Genomic DNA, 16,815 nt, shown 5'->3' on the forward strand with positions numbered 1-16,815 from the left:
GAATCCTTCACTTAAATGGATGTAGAATCAGATCCTTTTGCAGCTCTTTGATGACAAACAGCTGGATAGTGTTGTGGAGAGCAACCAGGCATTAACAAAGGGCAGCTGCTAACAAGCCTCAGTCTGTTTCCATCACACTGCATATTAATCTTGCAAAAAGGCAAATCCATATTTTCTAATCAACATAGAGACTATAGATGGATATAAAATGAAACTTTACCATGTATTTCTTATCCAGTTTATTCTATATGGACAATCTTCATCCCTGCAGAGAACCTTCACAATATAACACCACAGAAACATCTCAGTGCATTTAAGCCCTGTCATTGGTGCACTGGGAGTCCAGGAAGTGGGTGTAGCTCATACCATTTTTCACAATTCTGTAAAATGTTTTCTACAGATGGAAACATGCATACACTTTGAAGATTCTCAAAACTGCATCATAGCTAAACTAACATTTTGCAAGTACAACATCAGGTATAAGACATGGATTTCTTCGGATAATATGATTAAATCACTATGAAATTGACAAAATTTGCCAAATTTAATGTAGAATTCTCCCTCTGTATCCTGTGAATATGTCTTATTACCATTGGCTAAAAAGAATCTGCTTTGTTCGATGGCCGGGCAGAATAGAGGTAGGCAGGGAAACTTAACTGAACGAAGGGAGAAAGCAGGCTGAGTCAGACAGTTGCTATGTAGTTACTGGAGGAGAAAGGCACCGGAACCACACTAGAAGGACACACACGGATCTCCCGCCTGAGATGGGTGCTGGTTAGAATCTTGCCGGTAAGCCACAGTCACATGGAGATACACATATTAATAAAGATGGGTTAAATGTAAGAATTAGCCAAAAAAAAAACAAACAAAACAAAACAAAACAAAACAAAACAAAAAAAAAAACAAGAGTTAATGGGCCAAGCAGTAATTTAATGAATACAGTTTCTGCGTGGTTATTTTGGGTGTAAGCTAGCCGGGCGGCCTGGACGGAACAAGGGCCCACTTTCCATGCAACACACACCCTCATGGTGATTAATAGAAATAGATTGATTTAAGATGGAAGAGCTAGCTAGAAATCCAGCAGAGCCATCAGGGAAACAGTGTTGCAATTAGTATAGTTCCTGTGTGATGTTTCTGACCTGGGCAGCCAGGAAAACAATTGTCAGTCTTCTTTCATCTGTGTGCTTCCAGTAATGCTGATAAACAAATCAGTTTACAAAATATAAATAAGACCATTTTCTCTGTGCTGGAGACATGACTCAGTAGTTGAGAGCACTAGCTTGTCTTCCAGAGGACCCAGGTTCACACTTTGGTACAAAACAAATGCTCTAACTCCAGTCAGTCACAGGACATCTGACAATCTCTTGTACCCTTACAGGCACAAGACATGTATGTGCTACAAGGACATAATGCTGATAAATTATCAATACACATTACAAATCAGGAAATATTAAGATCCCTTCAAAAAAGAGGAAAAGTGGAGAATGAGGTTACAATTATCACTGTAATTTACTAAGATCTCTCTCTCAGGTCAGGCTGAGTCACCAGAAGACTGATTGAGAATAGATACATACTTACACTGATTTGTGAGAATTTTGTATTACCCACAATATTACAGACCTGAGAACTCTTTCATACTCATCTAATAGAAAAATAAAGGAGACATTTTCTCAATTTTTCCCACTGAGCATGCCAACAATCAGGCAGAAGCCTTTCCCTGTGAATCAACACAATGGGGCTAAAAGTTGCATAACCAAGGGCCAGAAATTTTTGAATATTTACCATCAAGGAATTGTCCACTGAAGAGAGACTTAAAAATAGAGAAAAAGCACAGTCAGCCCAATAGAAGAAAACAAAACAGAGCATCAGAAGGAGGACACTCTGAGCAGCTCTCAGCTCAGGGGGAGTTCTGTACAGAAGCTTGGAGTTCTGAAGGTAGAGGACATGCTGGTGGTGCTTGTGGAGAAGAAGTACCATGTAGCCACTGGCACCTCCCATTGCTCCCTGAAACACAGCATCTCTCAGGACCATGAGAGGGAGAATAATCCATTTTGTTTTCTGACTTTTTTGCATAAAATAACAATAGTTGTTTTCACTCTTAAACTGTGATATATTCAGACTAGTACTTGTGATGGAATCGATTAGGTTCACACTTATTAAAGCATTGAGTATCCAAAAGAATAAAAAGAATGGAAGGATGTGCCATGCAGACTGTGGTCTGAGCCTTCTCCATCCAGATGATCTGGGACTGATGATGATGGCCTGGACCACAGTGAGGAGACTGCTGGTGCAGATGGAGAGTCCACGGGCCACCCTCTCCAAGTAAACAATGATCTTACATCCTATGTCATCTAGGAAGTTTCTCAAACCAAAAGCTGCCATTGGCTTTGGCAATCCTTTGGCAAGAAGCATTATGATGTTTGTGAAAGTCAAGTGGATGAGAATAAGGTCGATGGGTTTCTTCTCAGGCCCTCCGCACCAAGTGCGCATATAATTCACAGAAACAGAAATGTTCCCCAGAGTGCCAAACACAGTCATGAAGAGGAAAACTATTTGCTTAATAAATTTCCAAAGCATTTCTTCATTTCTGGGTAGAAAATCTTGTATTCAAGATACAAAGAGTTTTTTTCCGTAAAGCATCAGTAATGCTAGACATTTATCTGAAAAACATTTCACATAATAACATTTTCTAGGGTACGAGAGTCAGTGATGGACACATGTGCTGCTGTACACTGGGGCCCTGAGCTCCTCCTCTTCCCTGTGGACTCTGAGTTATGTGTGTGCTCTGACAGGGGAGCTTGGTAACTGGAATGAATCTCCAAAGTTTTAAAGGAGATATGTTTGAGTTCTATACTAGCAAAATTGACTTGTTAAAATATGTGAATTTGTGTATGTGTGTCTGTCTATCTGTCCACATGCATGAATTAACATAGTTAACTCTCATCATGACTGAATTCAACTGCAAATTTCCCCAAACAAAATCCTTCCTATTTCTCTCTATTTCATCATATTTTCCCACTCAGTTTCAAAGACAAAGGCTCCATATTTATTTCCCTCTTAATTAGTGTAACAATTTCTATATTTGCATTTGACTTCAATGCCTTATAACTTCAATTTTGACATCCTAAAGTTTTAAAAGTTTTTATGTTGATCATTCTGTAATTTCACTCCATTTGAGTATTTACTAGTCTTTATAAAAAACGTAGTTCTCAATGTCAAGCTCAATTTCTCAGCCTTTTCAGATAGAGCCCTACAGTTAAAGTGAATCATAAAAATATAACTTGAAAAATTTCATGTAACTGCCAGGCTGCAGCTAGGGATGGTGTCTAGCAGGACCTTGTGTTACTTTCTTAAATAGATGGTAGCAGAGTTCTCTGAAGCTAGTGGATGATTTCAGGCCATCTGGTACCCCAGTGAGTTGCCTCAGGACACATAAGGGAACATAGAACAGCTCTGGATGAGGGGAGGCTGATGAGGTAAAGCTAAGAATTGGATTAATGAGGTGTTATATATTGTCATGCAATGAGTACAGTTTTTGGAATCATGAATCCTCCGTATCAACTGCATGTAGCACAATACGTAAGGGCATACTGGTGTGAGCAGGGGTTCCACTGTCTAAAAGTTCATGGTGCCATTTGCTTCTGTGGGGTCTTTTGAGCAGCTATTATGTCAGCTGGTTTTGCAGCCTGCTTTTCCTCCAACCTCTTTGTCAGGCAGACTGTTTTTTATACACCAGTCTGAGCTGATTCCAGAACTTGGACTCAGGAAGGATGCTATTCTTCAAGTTCTGGAGCTCCATTCTCATTTCTTAGGGATTTGCTGTAAGCTTTGGGCACCTTTTCTAGGATATGAGGACTCAGAATATTCCAGTGACCACATGAGTTTGTGTGTTCTGAGTACTTGCAATGTCTCTGTCCACTGCCCTCCTTCCTGTTAAACTCACAGGATTGCTTTAAATGTCTATGTCTTCATCAACACAGCCTTGTCCTAGGTTTGTGTCCAGGTGGCCTCATGACTCTAAAAATGTCAGTTATTACTTTCAACTGCTCCTCTAACAGAGAGGCAATTATTGTCTATATCTCTGAGTCCTAGAAACCACAATACCATCTAAATATCTGTACAAATGAAAAATGCTCCAGATAGTAATAGAAATCACATCAGTATTCACTGACATAATTGGGATAAAAGCATTAAGTGTTTTGTTAGTGATTGGAATCTGTCGAAATCCCAAGTACTAATAAAAAATTTTAACAATTTTCTGTTTCTTTAATCTTTGTTTACATGGAGATTCCTACTTTTCTTGTCCTCTCTTCCTTTTTCCAAGATTTAAGTCATATTTAGAACAGGCTGCGGTCTTCTAATAATTTATTACTTTCTACTGAAGTCACTGTCAGTGGAGGAGGAGGTGTCTCATCTTCCACATTATTTGGGAAATGCTAAAGGAAATGAATTTAAAAGACAGGATGGACTTGTGTTTAGATGGATGGGTGATGCCAGGATGAGTCTAACCCCCAAGAGCCTGAGGTAGGTTGCATTCACCCATCCTGGTTTTCTCTGAAAGAAACAAGCAAGCGGGCAAACAAACAGACAAAACTAAAATGATCATTGTTCTTTGCTGCTTAGCATGGGATAAAGTTAAGATGAGCTGTTTGAGGATGTACTCCTCCACAGCCTGGATCCTAAATAGCAACAGTTCTCAAGACGGTAACAATAACTGTTACATTGAGTGTTATATTCTCCGCCAGCCAGGAATACAATGATTGAACATGTATTATAATAGTATGTGATAAAATCGACAGCCTTTAAAGATGGATACAGACAGAAAACCTTCAAACTGGGAGTTAGAAGGCTATTGTAAAACTATGCCAATATTAGAAAAGTGAAAATGCATCAAAAGAGAAAAGTGTAAGTGTTACACACACTAGTGACACTGTTGAAGTCACAGTGCTGGCAAATTTATACCTGAAATAAGGATTTTTTTTTGTCTTTCATTTATCTAGTTATTTTTGAGAGAGAGTCTCCCTCTTTAAACCAGGTTAGCCCTGAACAATTCTGTTGCCAAATCTCTCTAGTACTGATATTACGGGAGTGATCTTCTCCAGGGTTTGACAGACATCTGAAAATCTTATGTTTCTTAATGATCCATTTTGACAGGTAACCTCAGGCAAAGGCCCAGCCAGAGCTCCGTCATGGTACTCCAGCCTGAGGATGGATAGTGATGCCTCAGCATTTCTGTGCCATTTCAGTATCTCCAGGAACTAGTCTCCTTTGATCTTTCTGGTGCCAGAACCAGCCTTCTCAGGGCCAGAAGGAAAGTAGGGGTTCTGGTGATCACAGAGCCTCTCAACTGCTCCCTGGATTAGTCAGAGAGTTTTCTGCTTTAATGAAACTCTCCATGGCACAGCTGAGGGGATTAAAGATCTTACCTCCGTGAACTCCCCTGGACCTCGTGATGCAGACAGGATCTGGGGCAGCTCTGGGTAGGTGACGCTTGCCAGGTTGTATTTGTACTTCAGGATTTGTGGGCTCTTGGCTTCTGTCAGACTTTAGATGTCATGTTGTCACGGTGTCGGGGGAAGGAAGGCCTGTGCAGAGCCCCTGTCCCTGAAGTACAGCTTCCCTCTTTTCATAATTACTACATCTGTTTTGCTCAGAACTTATTTCAAGCTTAATTAGGGTTTAATTACGAGAAGAAGGATATGAAGTGAGAAAATGAACAACTAAGTTTCTGTGTATGGAGCTCCCTGTTTTCCATCTTCCCAAGGGGCCAACTATGGCCTGGCAGGGGACCAGCTTCTCACACACAGATCAAGTCTCTTTTTTTCCTTTCTAAATCCCTCCTTAAACAAGAGTAGAATTAATGATTCTCAGCACCGGAGAGTCTGCTTATTGAGTTAAGTTCCAAACATGGACCAGAACAAGTTTAGAGCCCCTTGTTCTACCTGTTAAGGTGTTTTCTGTAACTGATAGTTTCATTCCTGTCCATGAAATATATGAGACTTGAAATATTATTTGCCTCACCAACTTTGGCCTGATTCTAAAAGCAATGTTTGTACTATATAAAACCTCAAGGACACTTCTAAAATTTATGTGTGTCCAAGAATGGTCCTTTTGTGAACTTTTTATCCTAGTTCCTAGGAGTCTTTCCTAAATCAAATACAACCTGATGTAAATAAATGTGGGTGTAAGCCTGATATTAGAAGTGATGATGTCATCATTTTGTTTTTGAAGAGAAAGCTCCACTGGGTTTTCTTGGGAGATGAGTTTGAGGTCACTTGGTCTCTCTTTGTGCCCTGTGTAATGGTATCTCCAACATGTGGGTGAAGCCAATATATACTAGGAATTAGAAATGTGTCTGCTGTAAATGAAATGACAGCTTTTGGGGAAACCAGGATTTCTATCCTTTCTATTGAGTGGGGGAAATATAGATGCTGAGAAAATAAGTTGTACATTACATATATCATGATAGATAAAAATTGAAAAATAAAATATTTATCTCTGGTCCAGCAAGGATTCCTTTGTTGTCTCTGTTATTTTGTTTAGAAAATTCCTAAGTATTTTGTTTATTTTTAAGTTTAGAGAAAATAAAGCAGTTTAAAGTTTGTAGTACTTTGACTTATTTGTTTAATACAAAAACAGAAAAAAATATCAGACAGAGAGTCCTTCATGTGGCTTCTATCCGGGATGATTTCTGCAGAGAAAATTAGTGATCTGGAGATGGAGGACACGCTGGTGGTATTCTTGAAGCAGAAATACTATGTAGCCAATGGGTCATCACGATGCCCTTCAACAGGGTATCTCTTAGAATTATGATAATGAAAAAACCATGCAGCTTTCATCATGCAGCTTTCATCATGCAGCTTTCTGAGAGAAAGAAAATAACAATCTTTACCACTTTTATTAGTCTCTGATATATTAATACTACTGGTGTGCTTTATTTTACACTTAAGGCCTTATCTTACTGACTCCATTTCTTCTAGACAGAAACTATCAGCAACTTTCTTTTCTTTTGAGTCTTATATTTTTTTACTTACTCAAATGTTTGTCAACAGACAGAGAGAGGTCAACAAACAAAAACACAATGTGCTAGAGAATAAGTTATAGTCATAGTGTTTGTCTAATTTTGTTTCAGTAAACACATAAGGCAAGCTAACTTTATAAAGACAAATGTATTTGGTTTGTATTTCAAGGTGTCTCTATATGTACTTAAAGAAATACATTTGAGCCGGGCGGTGTGGCGCAGCCGGGCAGTGGTGGCGCACGCCTTTAATCCCAGCACTCGGGAGGCAGAGGCAGGCGGATCTCTGGGAGTTCGAGGCCAGCCTGGTCTACAAGAGCTAGTTCCGGGACAGGCACCAAAGCTACAGAGAAACCCTGTCTCGAAAAAACCAAAAAGAAAAAGAAAAAAGAAATACATTTGTCTGGATGGCATGAAGCTCATGAACATTCTCAACTGAAAAGTAGATTTTTGAATAGAAGTTATCCAGAAAGTATTAGAGACTCCAGGCTGACCCACAAAAGTTTCCACAGAATAAAGGGTAGAGTCCTTTGTCAAATATCTGTTGGAGGGAGAGCCATTTGTTTGTCCCTGACTGCTTGGCCCTGAAATAATCACACAGAAACCATATTATTTAAGTCACTGCTTGGCCCATTAACTCTAGCGTCTTATTGGCTAACTCTTACATATTAAATTAACCCATTTCTAGTAATCTGTGTATCACCACGTGGCTGTGGCTTACCAGCTAAAGTTCTGGCATCTGTCTTCAGTGGGGGCTCCATGGTTCTCTCTGGGTTTTGATTCTACTGTATGGACTGGCTTTGTGGGAGCCTAGTCTGTTTGGATGCTCACCTTCCTAGATCTGGATAGAGGGGGGAGGACCTTGGACTTCCCACAGGGCAGGGAACCCTGACTGCTCTTAAGACTGGAGAGAGAGGGGGAGGGGGTGGGAGAAGGGGAGGGAAAGGGAGGAGAGGAGGAGGTGGAAATTTATAATAAATAAATAAATTTTAAAAATCCTTTTATTTATACTTAGCCTTGAAAATGTCATTGGACAACTTAATCAAACTGTGCCTGGATTTCCTCAAAGAAAACTGGATATAAAGCTAGCACAACACAAGCATGTTTTACACACTTTGGGTACCAGGAGGCCTTCTGTGGAACAAGGATACCGTGGTTCTAGGATAGGAGTCTCTTTTAAAGGCAGAAGCCCATCTGGCTTTGGATCTCACTAACCATTTAAGGACTGATAACGCAGACTCTGAAATGGAACCTGCCGAGGTGCAGCAACGTCTCGTCTAGTGGGAGCTCACCAAGGCCAGCTGGACTGGGACTGATGGAGCATGTGATCAGACCAGACTCTCTGAATGTGGCTGACAATGAGGGCTGATGAGAAGCCAAGGACACACCTCCGAGGGATATTTGCTCGATTTGAAGTAGGAGGATCTACTTCTAACACAAATCTTTGAGGCAGGAAGACTCTCATTTAATAGAGATCTTTCGTGCTGGGAGGAGACACATCTTTAACCCCAATCGTGAGATGGGAAGACACACCTTTAATCCACATCGTTTGAGCTGTGAAAACCCACCTCTAATCTGAGCCACACCTTCTGCTGGAAGGTTACAATACAACATGGAAGAAGGAAGCTTTTGCTCTTTGCCTGCTTGCTCTTGCCTTGCTTGTAAGTCCAGTGCTTTCTGGCATTAGAGCCTACTTCTTTGGTATTCTAACACCTACTGAAGAGCAGCTGAGACATCCATCCTTGTGGACTAAGCAGCTACTGGGGTCACAGACTTTCCATCCACAGCAGACATTGCTGGATTAGGAGCACTGCAGCCTGTAAATCACTCTGAGAAATTCCCTTTCCATATCTCTAGAGAGAGACTCATGCATTCCACAAGGGCTGTCAGTCTAGAGGACCCTGACTAATACACAGGCTAATACACAGGAGACTCAGGGTCATGACTAAACTTAAGGTTAAGGTATAGAACCAGAAGGGCTGCAGAGGCAAGGTGCAAGACAAGGGCTCCAAACATGATGGTCTGGAGGGCTGTGTCAACAGCAGTGACTGAGCTGAGCTGAGGTCTAGTGTTACTGGGGAATTCTCTACCCCTCAGGCCCTTAGCACACACACCAAGTGGCCAGATGACAAGTTAGTGGGGACCATTGCTATCACAGTGTTTGCTGTCTTCCTCTTATAGGGTCCAGGTGAGGACTTTGCACTCTCCTTTGGCTTGGTGTGTTCAATAAGTTCTCTGCCTGTTTGCCTGAATGGTTTTAATATGTTCACATGGTCATATGATCCTAATCTTTAAATATGTAAATAGTACCTTTGTAACTTTAAGTCAATAAGGTGATGCTAGACAGGCAGTGGTACCCAGATATTCAGCGAGGTTCAGAGACATCCTTCCCTTGCATTTATACTCAAAGTGGAACCAAATGTGCTTATAAAAGTAGTCTTTCTAGGCCACACACGGTCTGAAACTGACTGTTTAACACATAAGGTGAAACTGAGACTAGGACGCAGCCGAGTCTCAGCACGGCTCTGCCTTTTCTTGGTTATATCAACAGCTGTCAACAACATGACCACCACCCAGAGGGAGAGGAGAAAGTTTGATCTCTGTGTCCGTCCTCTTGCTGGGCTCATCTACCATTTGAGCTGTCACTCTCCTGGTGCACTTGGTTTCTCAGAGATTCACAGTGAGTCAAACTTAATGAACGACACACCTAAACTGTAACTTCTGCTGACTGAGACCCAGATACCAGACCTGACTGGCCTTGGAGTTCTCTGAAAGAGGCTTGGATGGTTTGCAAGATGATCTTTGTTTGCTCTGTTCACAGTGGGTATGTACAACTATTTCTTCTGTATATGACATGATCTTATTCTCTCTCTCTTTTTAAAAGATCTATTAAATTATTTTGTTTGTGTGTGCCCAAGTATATGTATGTGTGCCATGTGCATGCAGTACCTGAAGAGACCAGAAGAGGGCATCTGGACCTGAGTTACAAATGATTATGAGTCATAATGTGAGTGCTGGAAAACAAGCCCAGGTCCAATGCAAGAGCTTCCAGTACTCTTAACCACTGAACCGTCTCTCCAGCCCCTACCATTTGTCTTCTTGAAGCAAAACTACTAGAAAGGCCTACAGAATACAGTGGCCCAAAGTCATGAAGTAAGTGGAACACCAGTCACAGCTAGACCTAGATAATAAAGGAGCTGCTAATACTCCCCTGGAAAGAGCTCACCTACTGAAAAGATTCTTTGTTCTCATTTCATCTTTAGGTTCTCTCAGACATAATCTAGCATGTTGCACTGGCTGGTTTTGTACGTCAACTTGACACAAGTTAGGGCCATCAGAAGAAGGATCCTCAGTTGAGGAAATCCCCCCATGAGGTCCAGCTGTAAGACATTTTCTCAGTGATCAATGGGGGAGGACCCAAACCATGGTGGGTGGTGCCATCCTTGCGCTGGTGGTCCTGGGTTCTATAAGAAGGTGGGCTGAGCAAGTCATGGGAAGCAAGCCAGCAAGCAATATACCTCCATGGCCTCTGCTTCAGTTCCTGTCTCTGGGCTCCAGTCATGGTGGAGTTCCTGTCCTGACTTCCTTCAATGCTGAATAGCAATGCTGAAGAGTAAGCCTAATAGACCCTTTCCTTCCCAACTTGCTTTGGTCATGGTGGTTTGTTGCAGCAATAGAAACCCTAACAAAGACACATAGCACTGAAGGAACCCCAAATGTTGATTGTTTCTCAAATACCAATGCCAGAAAAATATCGGTAGAAAAAGAACTGTGGAATTTCCAAGAAAACACTACCTCTGTTTCCATTGCTTCTTGCTGTGTAGGATGGGATGCCATCTCCCTGTGATACTATGATACCAAAGGCTTTGCTGGTTATGATAGATAACAACAGTGATGTGGGGGAAGATGGCAGATTAGAAACACCCAGCTGTTGCTGGTATGTGCACAAGTCTGAAATAAAACCCCAGGTGCTCTCACTGAAAGAAGGGCTGTGCTGTAGGGAAAACACTGCTGTGTTGTAGTCAAGAGTAGACGAGGAGAGGTCAGGTGGATTGGGAAATACTCAGCTTTAGATCTGTAACAAGATAACAAGGACTCTAGCATCTGGTGCAAGGGAAAATGGCCTGCAAAAGGAGACTCCTGTCCCTCCTGCGGGGCTTCAAGAAAGAGAAAGGCTCAGGGAGGCGCCAGGTGGTATCATGTCACTGTACAAAGTGTAGTTTAATCCAGGAGACCCTGATTCTCACGGCAGGCACATGAGATTGGGTTCTCAGCATTTCTTGGCTCTCTGGTGCCCCTATGAGGACTCTTCCTTGAAGAAGCCTGCAGTCATATATTTTGGCAGTCAAGAGCAGAAGCGCAGGACTGTATTTTGTATCTCCACATCCCAGTAAATGTCACTCTCCACTAGTCAAAAAATAAAAAATAAAAAAACCCGTGTCTCTCTCTATAGTCAATCTCTCCATAATAATAAAAAACAAAATGCTCCAGATTGTCAAGTGGGAGAGAATGAAGTCCATATTTTTTCTTAGCACCAATGACAACACATGCATACCTTACAAATATGAAGATCTTTCCTAGGATTGATTCTAGGTTTATTACAGGAATGGAGGATTATTGTCTTGAAGAAACCAAAACTTTGAAAACATCGCAAAGGGGAAAGAAAAATATATATATGTACAACGTATGATAAAAATGTCTTAAAAGAAAGAATTGAGATTAATCTTGTCCTTTTGCTTCATTGAAAATTAAGGCTTTCATTTTTCTATTTGTCTTCACCCTTCAAAATATGATGGGACAATTTGATCCATCCAGGCTTCAATTTCCCTTTCAAAAGCAAAAAAAAAAAAAGGCAATAAAGGACTTTCCTTCCTTCACAGCCAAAGAATCTTTATCCTGCATTGAGTATCAGGAGGGCCTTTGTGTTACAAGGATACAGGGGTGTTGGAACAGAATTTGAAGTGGAAAAGGGAGGTCCATCTGGTTTGGGGATATCATTTATTTAACGAAGAAGGAGTAAACCCATCTCTTATGGCAAACTGTGACCTAGAATGTGTTCAGATGAAGCAAAGACGTCTTGTTCTGCTCAGGTGTATGGTTGGGATGTGCTCAGAAAATAGAGTGTAATGTGTTGGATGTCATTTGTTATGTCCTCCACACAACAGAGGACTTGAGAAAGAGAACTGACCTCTTTCTGTATCAGAAGCAGGTCTCTACTTTGATTCATAGGCTTAGTTTAGAAAGATAAAGAAATTAGGAGCATGGGGACCTCTAAACATAGAAACTTTGCTGTTGTTCATTTTCTCACGTCACTTGTTTCTATAATATAATGAAAACCTAATTAATCCAGAGGTAACTTTTGAGGCAAACAAATGTAGTAATTGAGGAGGGAGAGGGAAAGCCGTACGTTAGGGACTGAGGTCTTGCCGAAAGCTTCCTTTCCCCTGACACGTGATGTGTTAGTGTCTTGAGGACACTTTGTGGTGACAGGTGCTCTACAAACATTGAACGTACAAATATAACCCGAGAAGGCTCACTTGCCAGGAGGACCCAGAGCCTGTCTGCCCCTCAGCACCGTGGTGAGTAGACTTCCCCGTTTCTTTTAATCATGTGTGCCATGCATCATTTTGTTAAAGACACACAGCTGACTCTCTTTGAAAAAATCAAGGAGTAGAGGCAAGAGGCTGAGCCTGGTCACCTTCACTCTTCTTCTGGCCTTTAAAATAACTGGGGTCAGTTCCATGAGCTGTGACGTCAGAAAAACACAGGTGCTTCATTCCCTGTGCTCAGGGTCTGCTGTCACGAGAATTTTGGGGTGAATCTTTGTCTAATGTTCCCTCCTTTCTTCCAATAACTAAAAATAAATAGAAAGTTTTCAGATTTCTATGGAAAATGTCCATTTTCTCTAACCTCAGAGTTCACTTGTCTTATAAGGATGCCAGTGATGTAAATTTAATCCATCCATTTCATTTTTGGTGAATTTCTACGTTTCTTGTGCCTACAACTTTGTCTATTGTAGTTTGACTGCTAACTTCCCAGGCCTGGTGCTGTTTAATTTGAAGGTTTCTTTTGTGAATCCATCCTTAAAGTCTCCATCTTGACATGTGATGTTGTACAAAACTTGTAAGTCAGTATCTCCATTGTGTTTCTAGATGGTGGTGAGGGCTATTAAGAACTACAAAGATGAAAAAATAAGACTGGCATGGTGGTGCACGCCTTTAATCCCAGCTCTAGGCAGGCAGAGGCAGGTGAACCTTGGTGAGGTCAAGGCCAGTCTAGGAGAGACCCAGGTATCTCATAACAACAACAAAAGTTTAAAGAAATAAAGTCATGAACTTGCTAGATTTGAGTTGCAATAACCCAAGATGTTCTCACTTAGTATGAATCAAGGAGCAATAACTGTATATTTTAATTTGAGAAAGCTGGGTCTGACAGATTCACTTCCTAGTCCCTGCTGATTTGGAATCCAGATGGAACATTATCCGTCTATCAGAATGCAAAGCCATCCTCTCTTTTGTTTTTATTTTCTGCTGCTGCTGTTTTTCTTTTGCTGCTGTGTGAAACAGTGGGTACGATTCTGACATTCCCATGCATAAGTCATTGTATTTTTCTGTATTTGTCCTGACCACCTTTTCTTCTCCTTTCCCCTCCCACTGGTCCTCCCTGCACAATCAATTTCAAAAACGACTTTTCTGGAGTCAGAGTTGTGACTGTCGTGCCATGAGGTCAAAGGAGAGACCCTAAGCCAATCATTAGGCAGAGCTCCGGGAACCTCACGGATGATGGGGCTGGTGCCAGGGTCCTACTGTGGCTCAGGCTGAGGTCTTGAGATGTGGAAGGGGCATCATTGGAGCCAGGAAAAGCTAGGGCCACTAGATGCCTTGCACTCAAGTGGCCTCAAATAGCACAATTAGTCTTTATTCATACTTTTAAGAGTTTTCTGTACCAGGCTTATATGAACCATTTTATTATTGGCTCCTATTTTTGACTTTTAAGAAATATATCATAATCATTATTAAAGCCCCCATTGTTCCACTTTGTGTTACCTCAAATACACTTTCCCACCCCTGACATAACCTTATTCTAGACAGATAGTTCAGCATTTTGCAGCCTTAACTAAAATATTGGCATTTTTGCAGGCTGAACTAAATGTCTAGCCAGACACGTCCTGTTCTTGCATCATTCATGCCAGTGGGCAGCTACTTGCAGTTATAAAGTTAAAAAGTAATAGACATGGATACAGTGCTTTAAGAACAATAGTCAAACACAAACAATTCTTTGTTGTCTGCAAAATATGTTTTTTATGCAGTTCCCTTTTCCACAAGAGAGTCCCATGTTTCATTCTCTCTGTAAAAGGCAGACTTTAATAAGGCCCCTTTCCCCATCCCACTATCCCATACCTTCTTCCACCAATATAAGCTCCTATGTATAGCAAAGATCGATCTATCCATCCCTCATTTTGCAATGCAGTTCTTCCTCTTGGGATGTACCAGATTCTACTATTGATTCTATTCTTGGTGTCCAGGGAATATATTCTCAACAGCTGGCACTATTTGTGTTCATGAGGTCTTTTCCATATTCTGTGTATGCATGTCCTGGTTTCCTTTCCGGAACTGTGAGGCATGGAAATGTTCCAAGGGTACCTGACTGTCTCTATTGTGTCAGGAAATCTCCCAGGATTAGAAGTTGTAGTTAGCTATTCCAGATAAGAGGTTTGAGAAGCATCAGTGCCCTGATGAATCTTAGGCGATAATGACCAGAAAAGAACAGAATTTCCAGGGGAAATCGCAGCTGTTGCCTGTGTGACTGACAGACTAAGAACGACCCAAAGAATATATGAGAGAGAAAAGAGCCCGCAAACTGCATGAATTTTGCAGATTCGTATGCTGTCCTGTTATTTACTGCTCCTTGCCAAGTGAGAACCCCTTTCATTGGATACTTCACCCCTAGCAAACCCATTGGACAAGTAGTCATGTGCTGGCCCGAGACAAGGCTGCACACTTGTCCATAGGGGAGGAATGATTCTAAAAGTCAGAGGGATCAAAGACACCAGGAGAACAACGACCACAGAATCCGCTAACCTGACCTCATAGTGGCTTCTAGAGACTGAAGCAGCAATCACGGAGCCTGTAATGGGTCTCTGCTAGGTCCTCTGCATATGTGCTATGGTTGTTTAGCTTGCGGCTTTTGTGAGAGTCCTAACAGTGAGAATGGGGGTGTCCCTGACTCTTCTGTCTATCCTGGGACCCTTTTCCTCCTACTGTGTTGCCTCATTCAGCCTTGACATGAGGTTTTGTTCCTTGTCTTACTGCATCTTGTTATGTGGTGTTCAGTTGACACTTTGGGGAGGCCTGCTCTTTTCTGAGGGTAAATAGAAGAGCAATGGATCTGGGGGAGAGGGGAGGTGGGGGTTGAGAAGAGAAGAGGGAGGGGAAGGTTGTAGTCAGGATGTCTTGTATCAGAGAAGAATAAATAAAAAGAAAAAAGGAGTAAAACCCCTTACTTTTCTAAAAGACTTTCCAGGAGTCTGTAATATTATGGTGAATTTTTCCTCCGACAGTATCCATTTCAGTCAGAAAAGAGAGACATCATTCATTACATATGATCATTGTAATCTGTGGGAAGGAACAGAGGGCTAGAAAGAAGCAGGCAGTCGCAGACAGATGGACAGACATAATAGCTCTAAATAGAATTGAGAAGTCCATCAGGACACTGACATGTGTTGAGTGTCAACACTTTTAGTACATTCTCATCTCTGACAAAATACTTAGTTTTTATCCCAGGCTTGTTCATCTACACCCCTGTGATTGCTATAAAAGCCGCAGAGTGTTTCATTATGTGCTGAGAATTTACAGCAATGTTCTGCTCTCTATAGTGCAATGGTCCAGGTACAAATCACCCCATTTGTCAGAGGGGTTGAAAGGCATCAAGTCAAAGTATATGTCCTACTAGATAAGATCCACTAGTTACAGCAGAATCAGCCAAGGCATCCAGGAATGAACCTGTTACTATCCACGTTCATAAACTGTACCAAACAATAGGTCCGACTGTGGCATTTTCATACATATATACCTCACAGTCTCCTCATAACCACCATTAGTGCCCTATCTTGTCTTGATTGTCAGGGATGTCCATGTTGCTAAGCCCTGCTGTGTCCCCTGAGAAATAAGAAATTCCTTTTCTCACCCAGTTCTTTATGAACTGAACTGTGTACACTGGAATGGCTTTGCTCTTCCATTCTCTTGTATCACAACACTAAATGGATTGAGGTAATAGATTAATTTTTTCAGAGAGCTTGTCCTGGATTTTGAAGATTGGTTCAGGCCCTAGAGTGTTGACATTGATTCTCATTATCCCACCACTCCACCATCCCTGTCATGCAGTTTAGCTCGCTGCATCCTTCATCAGGAAATGCAGGAGAGCATGCAGTCACCTGAAATTAGAATTTGATTTTTCCACATGCTAGATTTTTAGTCTCATAAGGATGCACAAATGTTTCCTGTCTTCTTGTTTTTTCTAATGTACTTCCGTGATCACCGGCGCCTCTACTTATATACAAAGTACTTACTATGTGCCAGAGACTGTTCTAAATCCAGTGAGCAGAAGAACAAGTGAAGGATGTCAGGAAGCATCCTTATCTGAAGGTCACTTGCAAAGTGGGGATGACCACGGAGAGAAACTGTTTCAATGCACTTAGTGAATGCTTGGCATTGCTGGGTACCAAGCACTAAAGAACTGGTGAGAATAAACGCTGTAAGGCAATTACAAACACACTCATGACACTGATGTTTGGTCAT

General features: G+C 41.5%; 1 protein-coding gene across 1 annotated transcript; it reads right to left on the bottom strand.

The window, feature by feature from the left end:
* Positions 1-1,638: 1,638 nt before the first annotated feature.
* LOC130885706 (vomeronasal type-1 receptor 4-like) lies at positions 1,639-2,601 on the bottom strand. Its single transcript, XM_057787403.1, has one exon. The coding sequence runs from the start codon at positions 2,575-2,577 to the stop codon at positions 1,639-1,641; it is 939 nt and encodes a 312-aa protein (XP_057643386.1). The 5' UTR covers positions 2,578-2,601.
* Positions 2,602-16,815: the final 14,214 nt, after the last annotated feature.

Source organism: Chionomys nivalis, chromosome 13, assembly GCF_950005125.1.
Source record: "Chionomys nivalis chromosome 13, mChiNiv1.1, whole genome shotgun sequence".
NCBI lineage: Eukaryota > Metazoa > Chordata > Mammalia > Rodentia > Cricetidae > Chionomys > Chionomys nivalis.